Below are 14,564 nucleotides of genomic sequence, written 5' to 3' on the forward strand. Positions count from 1 at the left end.
AATAAAATGCATACAGTTTTGTAACCACCACCACAAGCATGATACAGAGCACTTCCATCACCTTAAAAAATTCCCGGCCAGGCATGGCGGCTCATACCTGTAATCCCAGTACTTTGGGAGGCCAAGGTGGGTGACTCATGAGGTCAGGAGTTTGAGACCAACCTGGCCAATATGGTGAAACCCCATCTCTACCAAAAATACAAAACTTACTCAGGTGTGGTGGCGCGTGTCTGTAGTCCCAACTACTCAGGAGTCTGAGGCAGGAGAATCGTTTGAACCCGAGAGGCAGAGGCTGCAGTGAGCTGAGATTATGCCGCCGCACTCTAGCCTGGGTGACAGAGCAAGACTCCATCTCAAAAAAAAAAAAAAAAAAAAAAATTTCCTGGCCAACTGCAGTGACTTATGCCTGCAATCCCAGCACTTTGAGAGACTGAGGCAGGTGGATAACTTGAGGTCAGGAGTTCGAGACCAGCCTGACCACCATGGTGAAACCTGTCTCTACTGAGAATGTAAAAATTAGCCAGGCATGGTGATACGCCCCTGTAATCCTAGTTACTGGGGTGATTAAGGCAGGTGAAGCACTTGAACCTGGGAAGTGGAGGTTGCAGTGAGCCGATATCACACCATTGTGCAGTCTGGGTGACAAGAACGAGACTCCTTCTCAAAAAAAAAAAAAAGGCCAGGCGCGGTGGCTTACGCCTGTAATCCCAGAACTTTGGGAGGCCAAAGCGGGCAGATCACGAGGTCAGGAGATTGAGACCAACCTGGCTAACACTGTGAAACCCTGTCTCTACTAAAAATACAAAAAAAAAAAAAAAAAAATTTGCTGGGCGTGGTGGTGGGCGCCTGTAGTCCCAGCTACTCGGGAGGCTGAGGCAGGAGAATGGCGTGAACCTGGGGGTGGAGCTTGCAGTGAGCAGAAATCACGTTACTGCACTCCAGCCTGGGCAACAGAGCAAGACTGTCTCAAAAAAAAAAAAAAAAAAAAAAAAAAAATTCCCTTGTGCCCCTTTGTAGTCAGTCCCTTCCACATCCCTAACTGCTGGCAACCAGTGATCTGCTTTCTGACCCTCTCATTTTGTCTTCTCCATAATGTCAAAAAAGTGGTATATAGTATATAGCATTTGAATCTGCCTTCTTTCACTTGTCATATTGCATTTTAGATTCATTCATCTATGTTATTGTGTGTCTCAATGGTTTTTTTTTTTAATTGCTGAGTAGTCCATTGTTCATGTACCGTAGTTTATAAATTCATCATTTCAGAAACATTTGACTGTTGTGAATATTGCTGCTATGTACAAGTCTTATGTGAATATTCTCCGTTTTTCTTTTTTTCTTTTTTTTTTTTTGAGACGGAGTCTTGCCCTGTTGCCCAGGCTGGAGTACAGTGGCGCGATCTCAGATCACTCCCACCTCTGCCTCCCAGGTTCAAGTGATTCTTCTGCCTCAGCCTCCTGCATAGCTGGGATTACAGGCACATGGCACCACGCCCAGCTAATTTTTGTATTTTTAGTAGAGACAGGGTTTCACCATGTTGGCCAGGCTGGTCTTGAACTCCTGACCTCAGTTGATCTGCCCGCCTCATCATGCCTGGCCTCTCGCTCATATTTGAAAGAAAGTTTTTTGGGGGAAATAGTTTCTCTCAACATTCTGACTCTATTCTTCAGTTTTCTGGCTTCCCTTAACTGGTTTTGTGAGACTTGGTCTAATTTTCATCCTTCTCTAATCTGGCTTTTCTCTTGGTCTACTTTTAAGATGTTCTTTTTGTATATGGCTTTCTACTGTATGTTTTTATGAGGATTTCTTTTTCTTTTCCTAGTTAGAATTCATTAGACTTTTGAATTTGAAGGTTACTTTTCAAGTATTTCTCTTCAAATCTGATCTCCTGCTTGACCATACTGTGGAATTTAGGGACAATAAATTGGATTGAGTATTGTATTATTTCTTGATTTATGACACTTATTCTGTTTTTTATTTTAATTTTAGAATTTGTGATTATAGCAATGTCCCCAGCTATAAAGAATAGGTTGCTATATCTATCTATAATCTTAAAATTCTAGAAACCTAAGGAAAGAGATGAAATTATTTTCATCTCATTATCAGTTCCTTGGAATTCTGTTCTGTCTGCAAGACAAGCTGAGTAATTTTGAGTATAGTTTTAAACTAGTGCCAAATAGGGTTTGGTGTGGTTAGTGGTTTAGGCATGAGTGACATAATACTTATTAGTGCTTTGATTATGTCTGTGATTTAGGGAGAAACTTTTTGTGGTCCTTATTTTCTTTCTAGATATGATACACCAACTTCTAAAAAGAAAGTACGAATTAAAGACCGCAATAAACTTTCTACAGAGGAACGCCGGAAGTTGTTTGAGCAAGAGGTGGCTCAACGGGAGGCTCAGAAACAACAGCAACAGATGCAGAACCTGGGAATGACATCACCACTGCCCTATGACTCTCTTGGTTATAATGCCCCACATCATCCCTTTGCTGGTTACCCACCAGGTTATCCCATGCAGGCCTATGTGGATCCCAGCAACCCTAATGCTGGAAAGGTGCTCCTGCCCACACCCAGCATGGACCCAGTGTGTTCTCCAGCTCCTTATGATCATGCTCAGCCCATGGTGGGACATTCTACAGAACCCCTTTCTGCCCCACCACCAGTACCAGTGGTGCCACATGTGGCAGCTTCTGTGGAAGTTTCCAGTTCCCAGTATGTGGCCCAGAGTGAAGGTGTAGTACACCAAGACTCCAGCGTTGCTGTCTTGCCAGTGCCGGCCCCCGGCCCAGTTCAGGGACAGAATTATAGTGTCTGGGATTCAAACCAGCAGTCTGTCAGTGTACAGCAGCAGTACTCTCCTGCACAGTCTCAAGCAACCATATATTATCAAGGACAGACATGTCCAGCAGTCTATGGTGTGACATCACCTTATTCACAGACAACTCCACCAATTGTACAGGTAACTAATTCTGAAACTTCGCTTTTCTGCTTTATGGTCTGTTAAGGGGATGTTAGTTAAATCTGGTACCGGGGAGGAAGTCCTACCATGGACTACTTACATATGTTGATGAACTTTATATGTATTGGTTATCTATTGTGTGAAATATTGCCAAAACTTGGCAGCTAAGACAATAGGTAAGTATTTTCTCACAGTTACCATGGGTCAGTAACTCAGAAGCAGCTTAGCAGGGTGGATCTGGCTCAGGGTTTTCCATGAAATTACAGTCAAGCCGTTAGCCATGGCTACAGTCATCTGAAGGCTGAACTAGATATAGAGGATTCACTTTCCAACTTACTCACACCGTTGTTAGCAGGCCTCTATTTCTGCCAAGGGAGAACCCTTCATCATGGTAATATTTTTGTGTTTTCTAAAATCATGGTCAGGCCAGGCCGTGGTAGCTTATACCTGTGATCTCAGCACTTTGGGAGGCCGAGGTGGACAGATCACCTGAAGTCAGGAGTTTGAGATCAGCCAGGCCAACATGGTGAAACCTCGTCTCTACTAAAAAATACAAAATATTAGCCGGCAATGGTGGCTCATGCCTGTAATCCCAGCTACTTGGTAGGCTGAGGCAGGAGAATCACTTGAACCCGGGAGGCAGAGGTTGCAGTGAACCAAGATAGTGTCACTGTACTCCAGTCTAGACAACAGGGCGAGATGCCATCTCAAAAAATAAATAAATAAAATCAAGTTTTTTTTTTTTTTTTTTTTTAATTATACAAGGCAAAACTTTTTTTTTTTTTTTTTTGAGATGGAGTCTCGCTCTGTTGCCCAGGCTGGAGTGCAGTGGCGTGATCTCGGCTCACTGCAAGCTCCACCTCCTGGGTTCATGTTATTCTCCTGCCTCAGCCTCCCGAGTAGCTGGGACTACAGGTGCCCGCCACCATGCCTGGCTAATTTTTTTGTATTTTTAGTAGAGATGGGGTTTCACCATGTTAGCCAGGATGGTCTCCATCTCCTGACCTCGTGATCCACCCACCTCGGCCTCCCAAAAGTGTTGGGATTACAGGCGTGAGCCACTGCGCCTGGCCGGCAGAACTTTTTTTTATTTTTTATTTTATTTTAAGAGATTAGGTCTTGCTCTGCCACCCAGGCTGGAGTACAGTGATGTGATCATAGCTGACTACAGCCTTAAACACCTGGGCTCAAGTGATCTTCCCACCTTCCGAATAGCTGGGACTACAGGTGTGCATCACTGTACCCTGCTAATTTTTTTTAAAGAGATGGGGTCTCACTGTGTTGCCCAGGCTGGTCTTGAACTCCTGGCCTAGAGCAGTTCTTCTACCTTGGCCCTCCCAAAGTGTTGAGATTACAGGCATGAGCCACTGCGCCTGGCCAGCAGTACATTTAAAGCTGTAGAAACAAAAATGTTCAAAGCATTATCATCACCGCATTTCTGTCTCTCTCCCAGCACTCCTTGTTACCCCTTAAAAATGAAGTATTGTGGATGTTAAAGACTCCCAACAATGTTTCCTGCACATAATACTTAGTATTAAACAGTAATTTTTACTTCTGTTCATGTTTTCATAATGAAGCTGTATTTAAAACATTTGTTAAAATGGCCATGACAAGGTATCCTGCTTTAATTACTAAAACCCTAACTGTATTAACTACTTTCATTTTTTATGATCCTTTAAAGCACGTTTTATATATTTTACATATTTGTCTTGACTTGAGGTTTTTTATATCACGTTTTCTTACTTAAAATGAATTTTTTTTTTTTTAAGATAGTAAGTCAGACTTTATTTAAGAGGAGCCAGAGGGAATAAGTATGGGGACCACTGTGGTGGGATCTTGGAGTAGGGGAGAGAGATTTGACTCAATTTCTTAAAATGATTCGTAACCACTTTTTCAAATTATTTACTATTGTACTATATGTGTGTGTACATATATATATACACATACATAAATGTTTTAATGGTATAATACCCTATTTGCTTATATAGTCATCCACTTCACTGGGGGTAGTCATTTAAATGGAAAATTATTTTTCATAATTATAAATAGCATTCCATTAAACATGCTTATAGTTTTTTTCTGCTTTTTGTTTGTCATTTGGTTTAAAATGACTGTTACATTGTTATAGAAGGCTAGTGAAAATATAGGCATTATTGGTCATCAGGTATGAATTTTGCGTGTGTGTGTGTGTGTGTGTGTAGGGACAGGGTATGTTTAATTCTGCCTCCTACAGAATGTTTTGGGTTTTGATTTTGTTTTACTGTCAATTTGACTTGGATATGAGCCATATTCTTTCTTGGCCAAGCCATTAGTTTTGAGTTTTTCCCTAAAAATATGTGTCAGGGATACCGTAAAAATGGTTTACGTCTCTCCTTATTCCTATTCCTGAAATATGTCCTATCTTAGCACTAGAGTCTAAGCAACAGCAATGAAAGGTATCCATTAAAGACAGTAAAGAGCTCACTGGTCATATGGTTTTTATTATAAAATAAAATCCATTTATTCCTTCCCAATGAGGAAAAAAAAATTATTTTGGGTTTATTCGTTAGTCATAAGAGCCAAGCATCACAATTTACTCGCTTCTAGTCTTTCAGTCTGTCCCTATCAAGAAGTACTTACTGATTCCTTAATCTACTTTGTGTATATTTAAGTAGTAGGTAAATGGGCTGTGATGGTTCAACTATCTTTCCATTCCTCACTGTGTGAGATTAGTTGATCAGATGATATTGGGCTTTGGGGTATTGAGAAACATAGAATATATTGTTAGTGTGTGTTTCGAGTCCTGGTTTATCGTTTACTGTGCATCCTAGAAACAGGCATTAATATTCTTGAGTCCTTGTTTTCTCATCTATAAAATGAACAGAATGCCTCAGGATGGTTTTGATTTGCATAAGATAAGGGATATTAATAATGATAGATTCAAAGCACCGTATACCTTGATGGTTACTTACAGTTATACACATAGTTACCTTAATAGTATTGAGGGGAAATTATTGACAGTAATGGGCTATGAAATAACATCTGGTCATGTTCATCCTTCTGGTGTCTGGCCCTAAAAATCTGACCTCTAGGAGCCTTGAAGTCTGTGTTGTTGAAGCCCAGTGTTAACCATACAGCATGGCTACTCAGAGTTCACAAGCTGTGATAACCTTGGTGGTGAAGTAATATGTAACATGATATAATATACATTTATGTCTGTGTATCTACATATTCGGTATCTTTAATATTTGGAGCAAATGTGTTATCAGAGGTGACTGATTTTTTTTACACAACTGTATACTAAACAGAAAAGCTCAATTTTAACAGAGGTCATGTAATTTGTAGTGGTCTTGTGACACTAATAAGTGACTTATTCTCACAGAGTTATTCTAAATTACATCTCAAGAGTTTGAGTGCCTAGACTGTAATTTTTCATTTTAGGTTGGTTCAAAAGTAGTCATGGCTTTTACTGTTAAAAATGGCGAAAACTACTTTTGTACTGACCTAATATAAAGTGAAGTGATTCAGATATAAAGTAATTTAGTGATTTTTTTATTCTTCTAGAAGTAGTGACAGAAAAATTGTATTTTTCCCTCTAAAACCTATTGGACCTTCTTAGATTTATTCTGTAATTCCCATTAGAAATCACATTTTAGCTGGGCGCAGTGGCTCATGCCTGTAATCCCAGCACTTTGGGAGGCCAAAGCGGGTGGATCACGAGGTCAGGAGATCGAGACCATCCTGGCTAACATGGTGAAACCCCATCTCTACTAGAAATACAAAAAAATTAGCCGGGCGTGATGGTGGGCCCCTGTAGTCCCACCTACTCAGGAGGCTGAGGCAGGAGAATGGCGAGAACCCGGGAAGTGGAGCTTGTGTGTGCTGAGATCGCGCCACTGCACTCCAGGCTGGGTGACAGAGCAAGACTCTGTCTCAAAAAAAAAAAAAAGAAAAAGAAAAGAAATCACATTTTAGGCCCGGCATGGTGGCTCACTTCTGTAATCCCAGCACTTTTGAAGGCCAAGGTGGGCGGATCATCTGAGGTCAGGAGTTCAAGACCAGCCTGGCCAACATGGTGAAACTCCATCTCTGCAAAAATTAGCTGGGCATGATGGTGGGTGTCTGTAATCCCGGCCACTGGGGAGGCTGAGGCAGGAGAATCATTTGAAACCTGGGAGGCGGAGGTTGCAGTGAACCAAGATTGCACCATTGAACTCTAGCCTGGGAGACAGAGCGAGACTCCGTCCTCGAAAAAAGTCACAGTTGAAAGATACTTCTAGCGGATATATATTGGAGAAACTAGCATTTTTGTAAAATTTTTTCTTCTTCTTCTTCTTCTTTTTTTTTTTTTTTTTGGAGATAGTGTCTGGCTCTATCACCCAGGCTAGAGTGCAGTGGCGCAATCTTGGCTCACTGCAACCTCTGCCTCCCAGGTTCAAGAGATTCTCCTGCCTGAGCCTCACTAGTAGCTGGGATTACAGGTGTGCACTACCACTCCCAGCTAATTTTTTGTATTTTTAGTAGAGACAGGGTTTTGCCATGTTGGTCAGGCTGGTCTTGAATTCCTGACTTCAGGTGATCCTCCTGCCTCGGCCTCCCGAAGTGCTGGGATTACAGGCTTGAACCACCATGCCTGGCCTCATTTGTGTAATTTTAAGTCATTTGAATGAGCGCGCTCTTCAAATCTCATACAGGTTTTTCAGCCGGGCGTGGTGGCTCACATCTGTAATCCTATCACTTTGAGAGGCTGCAGCAGGAAGATCACTTGAACCCAGGAGTTTGAAACCAGCTTGGGTAACATAGTGAGACCCTGTCTCTACAAAAAGTAAACAAAATTAGCCGAGTGTGGTGGCACATGCCTGTGGTCCCAGCTATTTGGGAGGGCTGAGGTGGAAAGATTGCTTAAATCCAGGAGGTTGAGGCTGCAGTAAGCCAAGATTGTGCCACTGCACTCCAGCCTGGGTACAGAAAAACAAACATACATGTTTTTCTGTGATACAGAAAAAATAAAACAAAAATCTCATGTAGGTTTTTCCTTAGCAAATAGATAAGTCACATGATAATATGTACATGTCTCACAGACGTGTATATCTTCTGCATTATTCCAGTCATACTGCAAATCGCTTTCCCTTCTTGGTTTATAGAAACCAAATTCATACTGTTAAAAGCCTAGAAGTATTTTTTTTAAAAATAAGTAGATACTGCTGTTGTTATCTCCCAGCCAGCATTTGGAAGTGGTCTTCTAAACCACAGCTTTATTCCATATGAATCAAATACTAGTGTCTGCATAATGAGCCTTACTTAAACATCCGATCTTGTCAGAAAAATTCTTCATGAATATATTGTCAATGATGGCCAAAGAAATTTTGTCCTCCAAAATATTAGCAGTTTTCTATTGTACATTTGGATGATTGACTTCCTGGTGACTCTAGAAATAACATGTTTTATCGTGGTGAATTTTTTTTTCCCCCAAAATTAGAGTTTGAACTAGCTTTTTTCTTGTTTTATAAAATCAGAATATCGGAATATTAAATGTTCACACTCGGAATATGTGAGGTAATTATGAAATCTATTCTATTCCAAGTAAGTGAAGGTACCAGTAGTAGGAAATGAAGTCAAAGAAGTTACAATAGGGTCTTAGGAGGAGCTTTAAGAGGATTTTTGGCTGTTAGACTGAGTAATGTGGAAATCCACTGAAGTAGTTAGAATTGAATAAAGCATGATCTGAGATGTTTTGAGAGGATTACTGGCTGCTCTGGGTAAAAGAGATTGCAGGAGTCAAGGGCAAAAGTAGGAGACTGGCCAGGCATGGTGGCTCATGCCTGTAATCTAAGCACTTTGGGAGGCTGAGGTGGGAGGATTACTTGAGCCTAGTAGTTTGAGATCAGCCTGGGTAACATGGCAAAACCTCATCTTTACAAAAAATAGAAAAATTAGTTGGATGTGGTAGCATGCTCCTGTAGTCCCAGCTACTCAGGAGGCTGAGGCAGGAGGATCATCTGAGCCCACGAGGTCAAGGCTGTTGTGAGCCTTGATGGCAACACTGCATTCCAGCCTCGGTAACAGAGTGAGACCTTGTCACAGAAAAAAAAAAAAAATGTAGGGAGACAAATAATGGTCATGGCAAGAGAATATGGTCACTTGCACATGGTATGAGTAGAGGGATAAGAAAATAGGCCAGGTACAGTGGCTCACATCTATAATCCCAGCAGTTTGGGAAGCCGAGGTGTGGGGATCACTTGAAGTCAGGAGTTCAAGAACAGCCTGGCCAACATGGTGAAACCTTGTCTCTACTAAAAATACAAAAAAATTAGGTGGGCTTGGTGGCGCATGCCTGTAATCCCAGCTACTCAGGAGGCTGAGGCAGGAGAATTGCTTGAACCCAGGCAGCAGAGGTTACAATGAGTTGAGATCACACCACTGCACTTCAGCCTGGGTGACAGAGCGAGACTCTGTCTCAAAAAAAAAAAAAAAAAAAAGAGAGAAAATGTGTACAGGTTGAGTATCCCTTATCTGTAATGCTTCGGACCTGAAGTGTTTTGTATTTTGGATTTTTTCAGATTTGGGAATACTTACATTATATATACTTAGTGATTGAGCATCCCTAAGCCAAAATCCAAAGTATTCCAGTGAGTATTTCCTTTGAGCACCATGTGAACACTCAAAAAGTTTCATATTTTATAGCATTTAGGATTTCTGATTAGGAAATCAGAAATGTCTATGCTCAACCTGTACATAAATACAATCATGTACCATGCAATGGCATTTTGGACAACAACAGATGGCATTTATGACAGTGATCCTCATAAAATTATTATGGAGGTGAAAAATTCTTCTGGCCTTGTGACATCTTGATGATCCTGACTTTGTGTAAGCGTAGGGTAATGTGTGTGTTTATGTCTTAGTTTTTGTTTTTTTATGTTGATACATAATAGGTGTACATATTTTCAGGGTACATGTGATAATCATATAATTAGTAAAAATCAGTGTATTGAGATATCCATCACCATAAATATTTGTCTTTTCTTTATGCTAGAAACATTCGATTATTCTCTTCTAGCTGTTTTGAAATATACAATAAGATTATTGTAAAGTATATGCCGGGCGCAGTGGCTCACGCTTGTAATCCCAGCACTTTGGGAGGCCGGGGCAGGTGGATCACTTGAGGTCGGGAGTTCAAGACCAGCCTGACCAACATGGAGAAACCCCGTCTCTACTAAAAATACAAAATTAGCTGGGGTGGTGGCACATGCTTGTAATCCCAGCTACTCAGGAGGCTGAGGCAGGAGAATCGCTTGAACCCGGGAGGCGGAGGTTGCGGTGAGCCGAGATCGCGCCATTGCACTCCAGCCTGGGCAAAAAGAGCGAAACTCTGTCTCAAAAAAAAAAAAAAAAAAAAAAGATTATTGTAAAGTATAGGTACCTTATTGATCTATCAAATACTTGGTCCTGTTTCCTCTATCAAACTGTAAGAGTAAGTTTATATATATAAGAAAAGCTTATAAATAGATGTAAAAATATATAAACGTATAAGTTTATATATGTAAGAAAAAATATATATATATATAGAAAAAACTTATAGAATAAAAATAAGGATACAAAGAAAATATTTGGGCCCTGCGTGGTGGCTCACGCCTGTAATCCCAGCACTTTGGGAGGCCGAGGCGGGCGGATCACCAGGTCAGGAGATTGAGACCATCCTAGCTAACACGGTGAAACCCCGTCTCTACTAAAAATACAAAAAATTGGCCAGGCGCGGTGGCTCAAGCCTGTAATGCCAGCACTTTGGGAGGCCGAGACGGGCGGATCACGAGGTCAGGAGATCAAGACCATCCTGGCTAACACGGTGAAACCCCGTCTCTACTAAAAATACAAAAAACTAGCCGGGCGAGGTGGCGGGCACCTGTAGTCCCAGCAACACAGGAGGCTGAGGTAGGAGAATGGCGTAAACCCGGGAGGCGGAGCTTGCGGTGAGCTGAGATCCGGCCACTGCACTCCAGCCGGGGCGACAGAGCGAGACTCCGTCTCAAAAAAAAACCAAAAAAACAAACAAACAAACAAAAAAAACATTAGCCGGACTTAGTGGTGCGTGCCTGTAGTCCCAGCTACTCGGAGACTGAGGCAGGAGAATGGCGGAGCTTGCATTGCAGTGAGCCGAGATCACGCCATTGCACTCCAGCCTGGGTGACAAAGCAAGACTCTGTCTCAAAAAAAAAAAAAAAAAAAAAAAAAAAGTAAAGAAAATATTTGGCCCAGTGTGTTGTCTCACATCTGTAATCCCAACAGTCTGGGAGGCCAAGGCAGGAGAATCACTCGAACACAAGAGTTCAAGACCAGCCTAGACGACATAACGAAACCCTGTTTCTACAAATTTGTTTTTAATTAGCTGGGCATGGTAGCACATACTTGGGAGGCTGAGATGGGAGGATTGCTTCAGTCTAGGAGTTCAAGGCTACAGTAAGCTATGATCACACTACTGCGTTCCAGCCTGGGTGACAGAACGAGACTCTATTTAAAAAAATATATAGGCCGGGCGTGGCGGCTCACACCTGTAATCCCAGCACTTTGGGAGGCCAAGGTGGGCGGATCACAAGGTCAGGAGATCGAGACCATCCTGGCCAACATGGTGAAACCCCGTCTCTATTAAAATACAAAAAATTAGTTGAGCGTGGTGGCATGCACCTGTAGTCCCAGGTACTCGGGAGGCTGAGGCAGGAGAATCGCTTGAACCCAGGAGGTGGAGGTTGCAGTGAGCCAAGATTGCACCACTGCATTCCAGCCTGGCGACAGAGCAAGATTCCTTCTAGAATTGCATGAACCAGGGAAGAGGGTTGTTTATACAGCTGTAGAATGTGTTTGTATTTTAAGATAAGTGTTACAAAAGAGTTAAAAAGTTGAAAAAATTTAAGTTTATAAAGTAAAATAGTTGTAAGTTACAGTTTATTAAGAAAGAAAAACATTTTATAAATAAACTTAGTGTAACCTAACTTTATATAGCCCAGTGTTTATAGTCTACAGTAGTGTATGGTAATGTCGTAGGCCTTCGTATTCACTCACTCACCACTCACTTACTCAAAGCAACTTCCAGTCCTGCAAGCTTTGTTTATGGTTAGTGTCCTATACAGGTGTACCATGTAAATTTTTTTTTTTTTTTTTTTTTGAGATGGAGTCTCGCTTTTTCATCCAGGCTGGAGTGCAGTGGCGCCATCTTGGTTCACTGCAACCTCCGCCCCCCGGGTTCAAGCGATTCTTCTGCCTCAGCCTCCTGAGTAGCTGGGACTACAGGCGCCTGCCACCATGCCTGGCTAATTTTTTGTATTTTTGGTAGAGACGGGATTTCACTGTGTTAGCCAGGCTGGTCTCGATCTCCTGACCTCGTGATCTGCCCACCTTGGCCTCCCAAAGTGCTGGGATTACAGGCGTAAGCCCCTGTGCCCAACTTAAAAAAATTTTATACTGTATTTTTACTGTACCTTTTCCATGTTTAAATGTGTTTAGACACATAGATACTGTTACGTTATAATTGCTTACAAGTCTTTATTACAGAAACATGCTGTACAGGTTTGTAGCCTAGGAACAACAGGCTATACCAAATAGCCCAGGTATCTAATAGATTTGTGAAGTACACTATATGATATGTAAATACCTCATACACTTAGTAGGTTTGTGAAAGTACATTTTATGATGTTACCACAACAATGAAATCTCCTAACAATGCATTTCTCAGAAAGTACCCCCTTGTTAAGCAATACATGACTGTACATTTTCCTCTCAGGCTTTGTGATACTATTCTGATGATAATTCTGCCTTAACAATTAACGTTTTTCAGTCTGGTTTATTATCTGAGTAGATTAAGCTGATCCAGAATACCAGATTAGGTATTCTTTTCCTTTTTCCTGTGTCCTGTCAGTAATTACTCATCTAGAAACCTGCTAGGTAGCTGCATTGCCTATTCAGACTACTTGAGTTTTTACTGGTATCATTTGGAGTTATATTTTATATTTTGAGTACTTACCATTTAATGTTTCAGAATCATTTTACCTGCTAGAATCTCAGTCCATAGGAGCAAAATCTCTCCTTAAGTACAGGATACATGTCTATTCAATTCCTTAGCAGTCACCACCTCTTAGGACAGCAAGGCTATTTTTCAGTCTTCTTGGCACGTCGTCTTCTTTTTTTTTTGAGACGGAGTCTCACTCTGTCGCCCAGGCTGGAGTGCAGTGGCCGGATCTCAGCTCACTGCAAGCTCCGCCTTCCTGGTTTACGCCATTCTCCTGCCTCAGCCTCCCGAGTAGCTGGGACTACAGGCGCCCGCCACCTCGCCCGGGTAGTTTTTTTTGTATTTTTTAGTAGAGACAAGGTTTCACCGGGTTAGCCACCTCTTCTTCTTTAAGCAGATTTTCTATGCTTGAGAAATAATTACAGAGTAGGTATAAGCCCTAGTATAGTACTTATTTCTTATGAAACTCCAGGCATAGGCAGTACCTGGTTTTGATGGTGGTCAGCACTAAATGAGATGATGTTTGTTAAGGGGCTTCTTGTATCATAGAACACTGTGTAAGTTAGTGTGTGGTGAGAATTTCAGATGCATTGATTCTGCTGTCTTTCTGCCAAGGAGTTTTATTATAGAAGACTACAGAAAGCTAACACAAAAGGTAGCTTAAAATTTGATCATCTTATTTACAATGATTCACACCCTTTGACCTTTTCTGGTCCAAACAACCTGTTATTACAAGTTGGTAGCAAAAGACTTCCTTCAGAGCAGCATGGCATTGTTTCTTGTATGTCCCAGGAGCAACACTTCATTGTTTTTTGCTTATAGAAACTGTCTGTTTAATTTTCAATGTCATTCCGATGTCATTGAAAGCTAAACAACTGGAGACTTTCTATGAACAATAAAAAGAAAAAAAAGTTGTTTATTTTCTTATGATAAAGTAAATCTAAGTAAGTGTATAGGGAATTAGTCAAAACAGAAACCTTGGTGTTTGAAACAAAAAAATTGTTTTACACATTTATGTCCAAATATATATTTAAAATTTTTTTAAATGTTATGGGTATATCTTTAAGATTGTGCCATCTTGGAAGTCAGTCTGTTTATTAAAGTGACGAAAGTTTAAATTATTGATTTCTTCATTTTATCTTTTAGAGTTATGCCCAGCCAAGTCTTCAGTATATCCAGGGGCAACAGATTTTCACAGCTCATCCACAAGGAGTAGTGGTACAGCCAGCCGCAGCAGTGACTACAATAGTTGCACCAGGGCAGCCTCAGCCTTTGCAACCAGTAAGAAATATTTCAGTTGTTAAAACTCATTGACTGTCTACTTTGTCTTTAGAAGGTTTTCTTTTTGGTTTGGTTTGGTTTCGGGTTTTATTTTTGGGTTCTTTTTCACATGTTCTTTGTTTATTTATAAATAAACTTTTTTTTATTTTGTTTGTTTATTTACTTACTTATTTTGAGACGGAGTCTCGCTCTGTCACCCAGGCTGGAGTTCAGTGGCACAATCTTGGCTCACTGCAACCTCCACCTCCTGGGTTAAAGCGATTCTCCTGCCTCAGCCACTTGAGTAGCTGGGATTACAGGTGCGCGCCACCACGCCCGGCTAATTTTGTATTTTTGGTAGAGACAGAG

The 14,564-nt window shown here is 41.2% G+C and overlaps 1 protein-coding gene across 4 annotated transcripts in view; it reads left to right on the forward strand.

The window, feature by feature from the left end:
• The window catches only part of SETD2 (SET domain containing 2, histone lysine methyltransferase), a 149,764-nt gene that overhangs the window by 107,102 nt on the left and 28,098 nt on the right, over positions 1 to 14,564 (forward strand). For all 4 annotated transcript variants that reach the window (XR_012090645.1, XM_007984044.3, XM_073010265.1 and 1 more), the window contains 2 exons: positions 2,287 to 2,956; positions 14,082 to 14,216. Coding sequence is in view for 3 of the 4 variants with exons in the window: in XM_007984044.3 (XP_007982235.3) it covers positions 2,287 to 2,956; positions 14,082 to 14,216 (805 nt within the window). In the remaining variant the exon portion in view is untranslated. The remainder of the gene's footprint in view (positions 1 to 2,286; positions 2,957 to 14,081; positions 14,217 to 14,564) is intronic.

This window comes from Chlorocebus sabaeus, chromosome 22, assembly GCF_047675955.1.
Source record: "Chlorocebus sabaeus isolate Y175 chromosome 22, mChlSab1.0.hap1, whole genome shotgun sequence".
In the NCBI taxonomy this organism is placed as follows: Eukaryota; Metazoa; Chordata; class Mammalia; order Primates; family Cercopithecidae; genus Chlorocebus; species Chlorocebus sabaeus.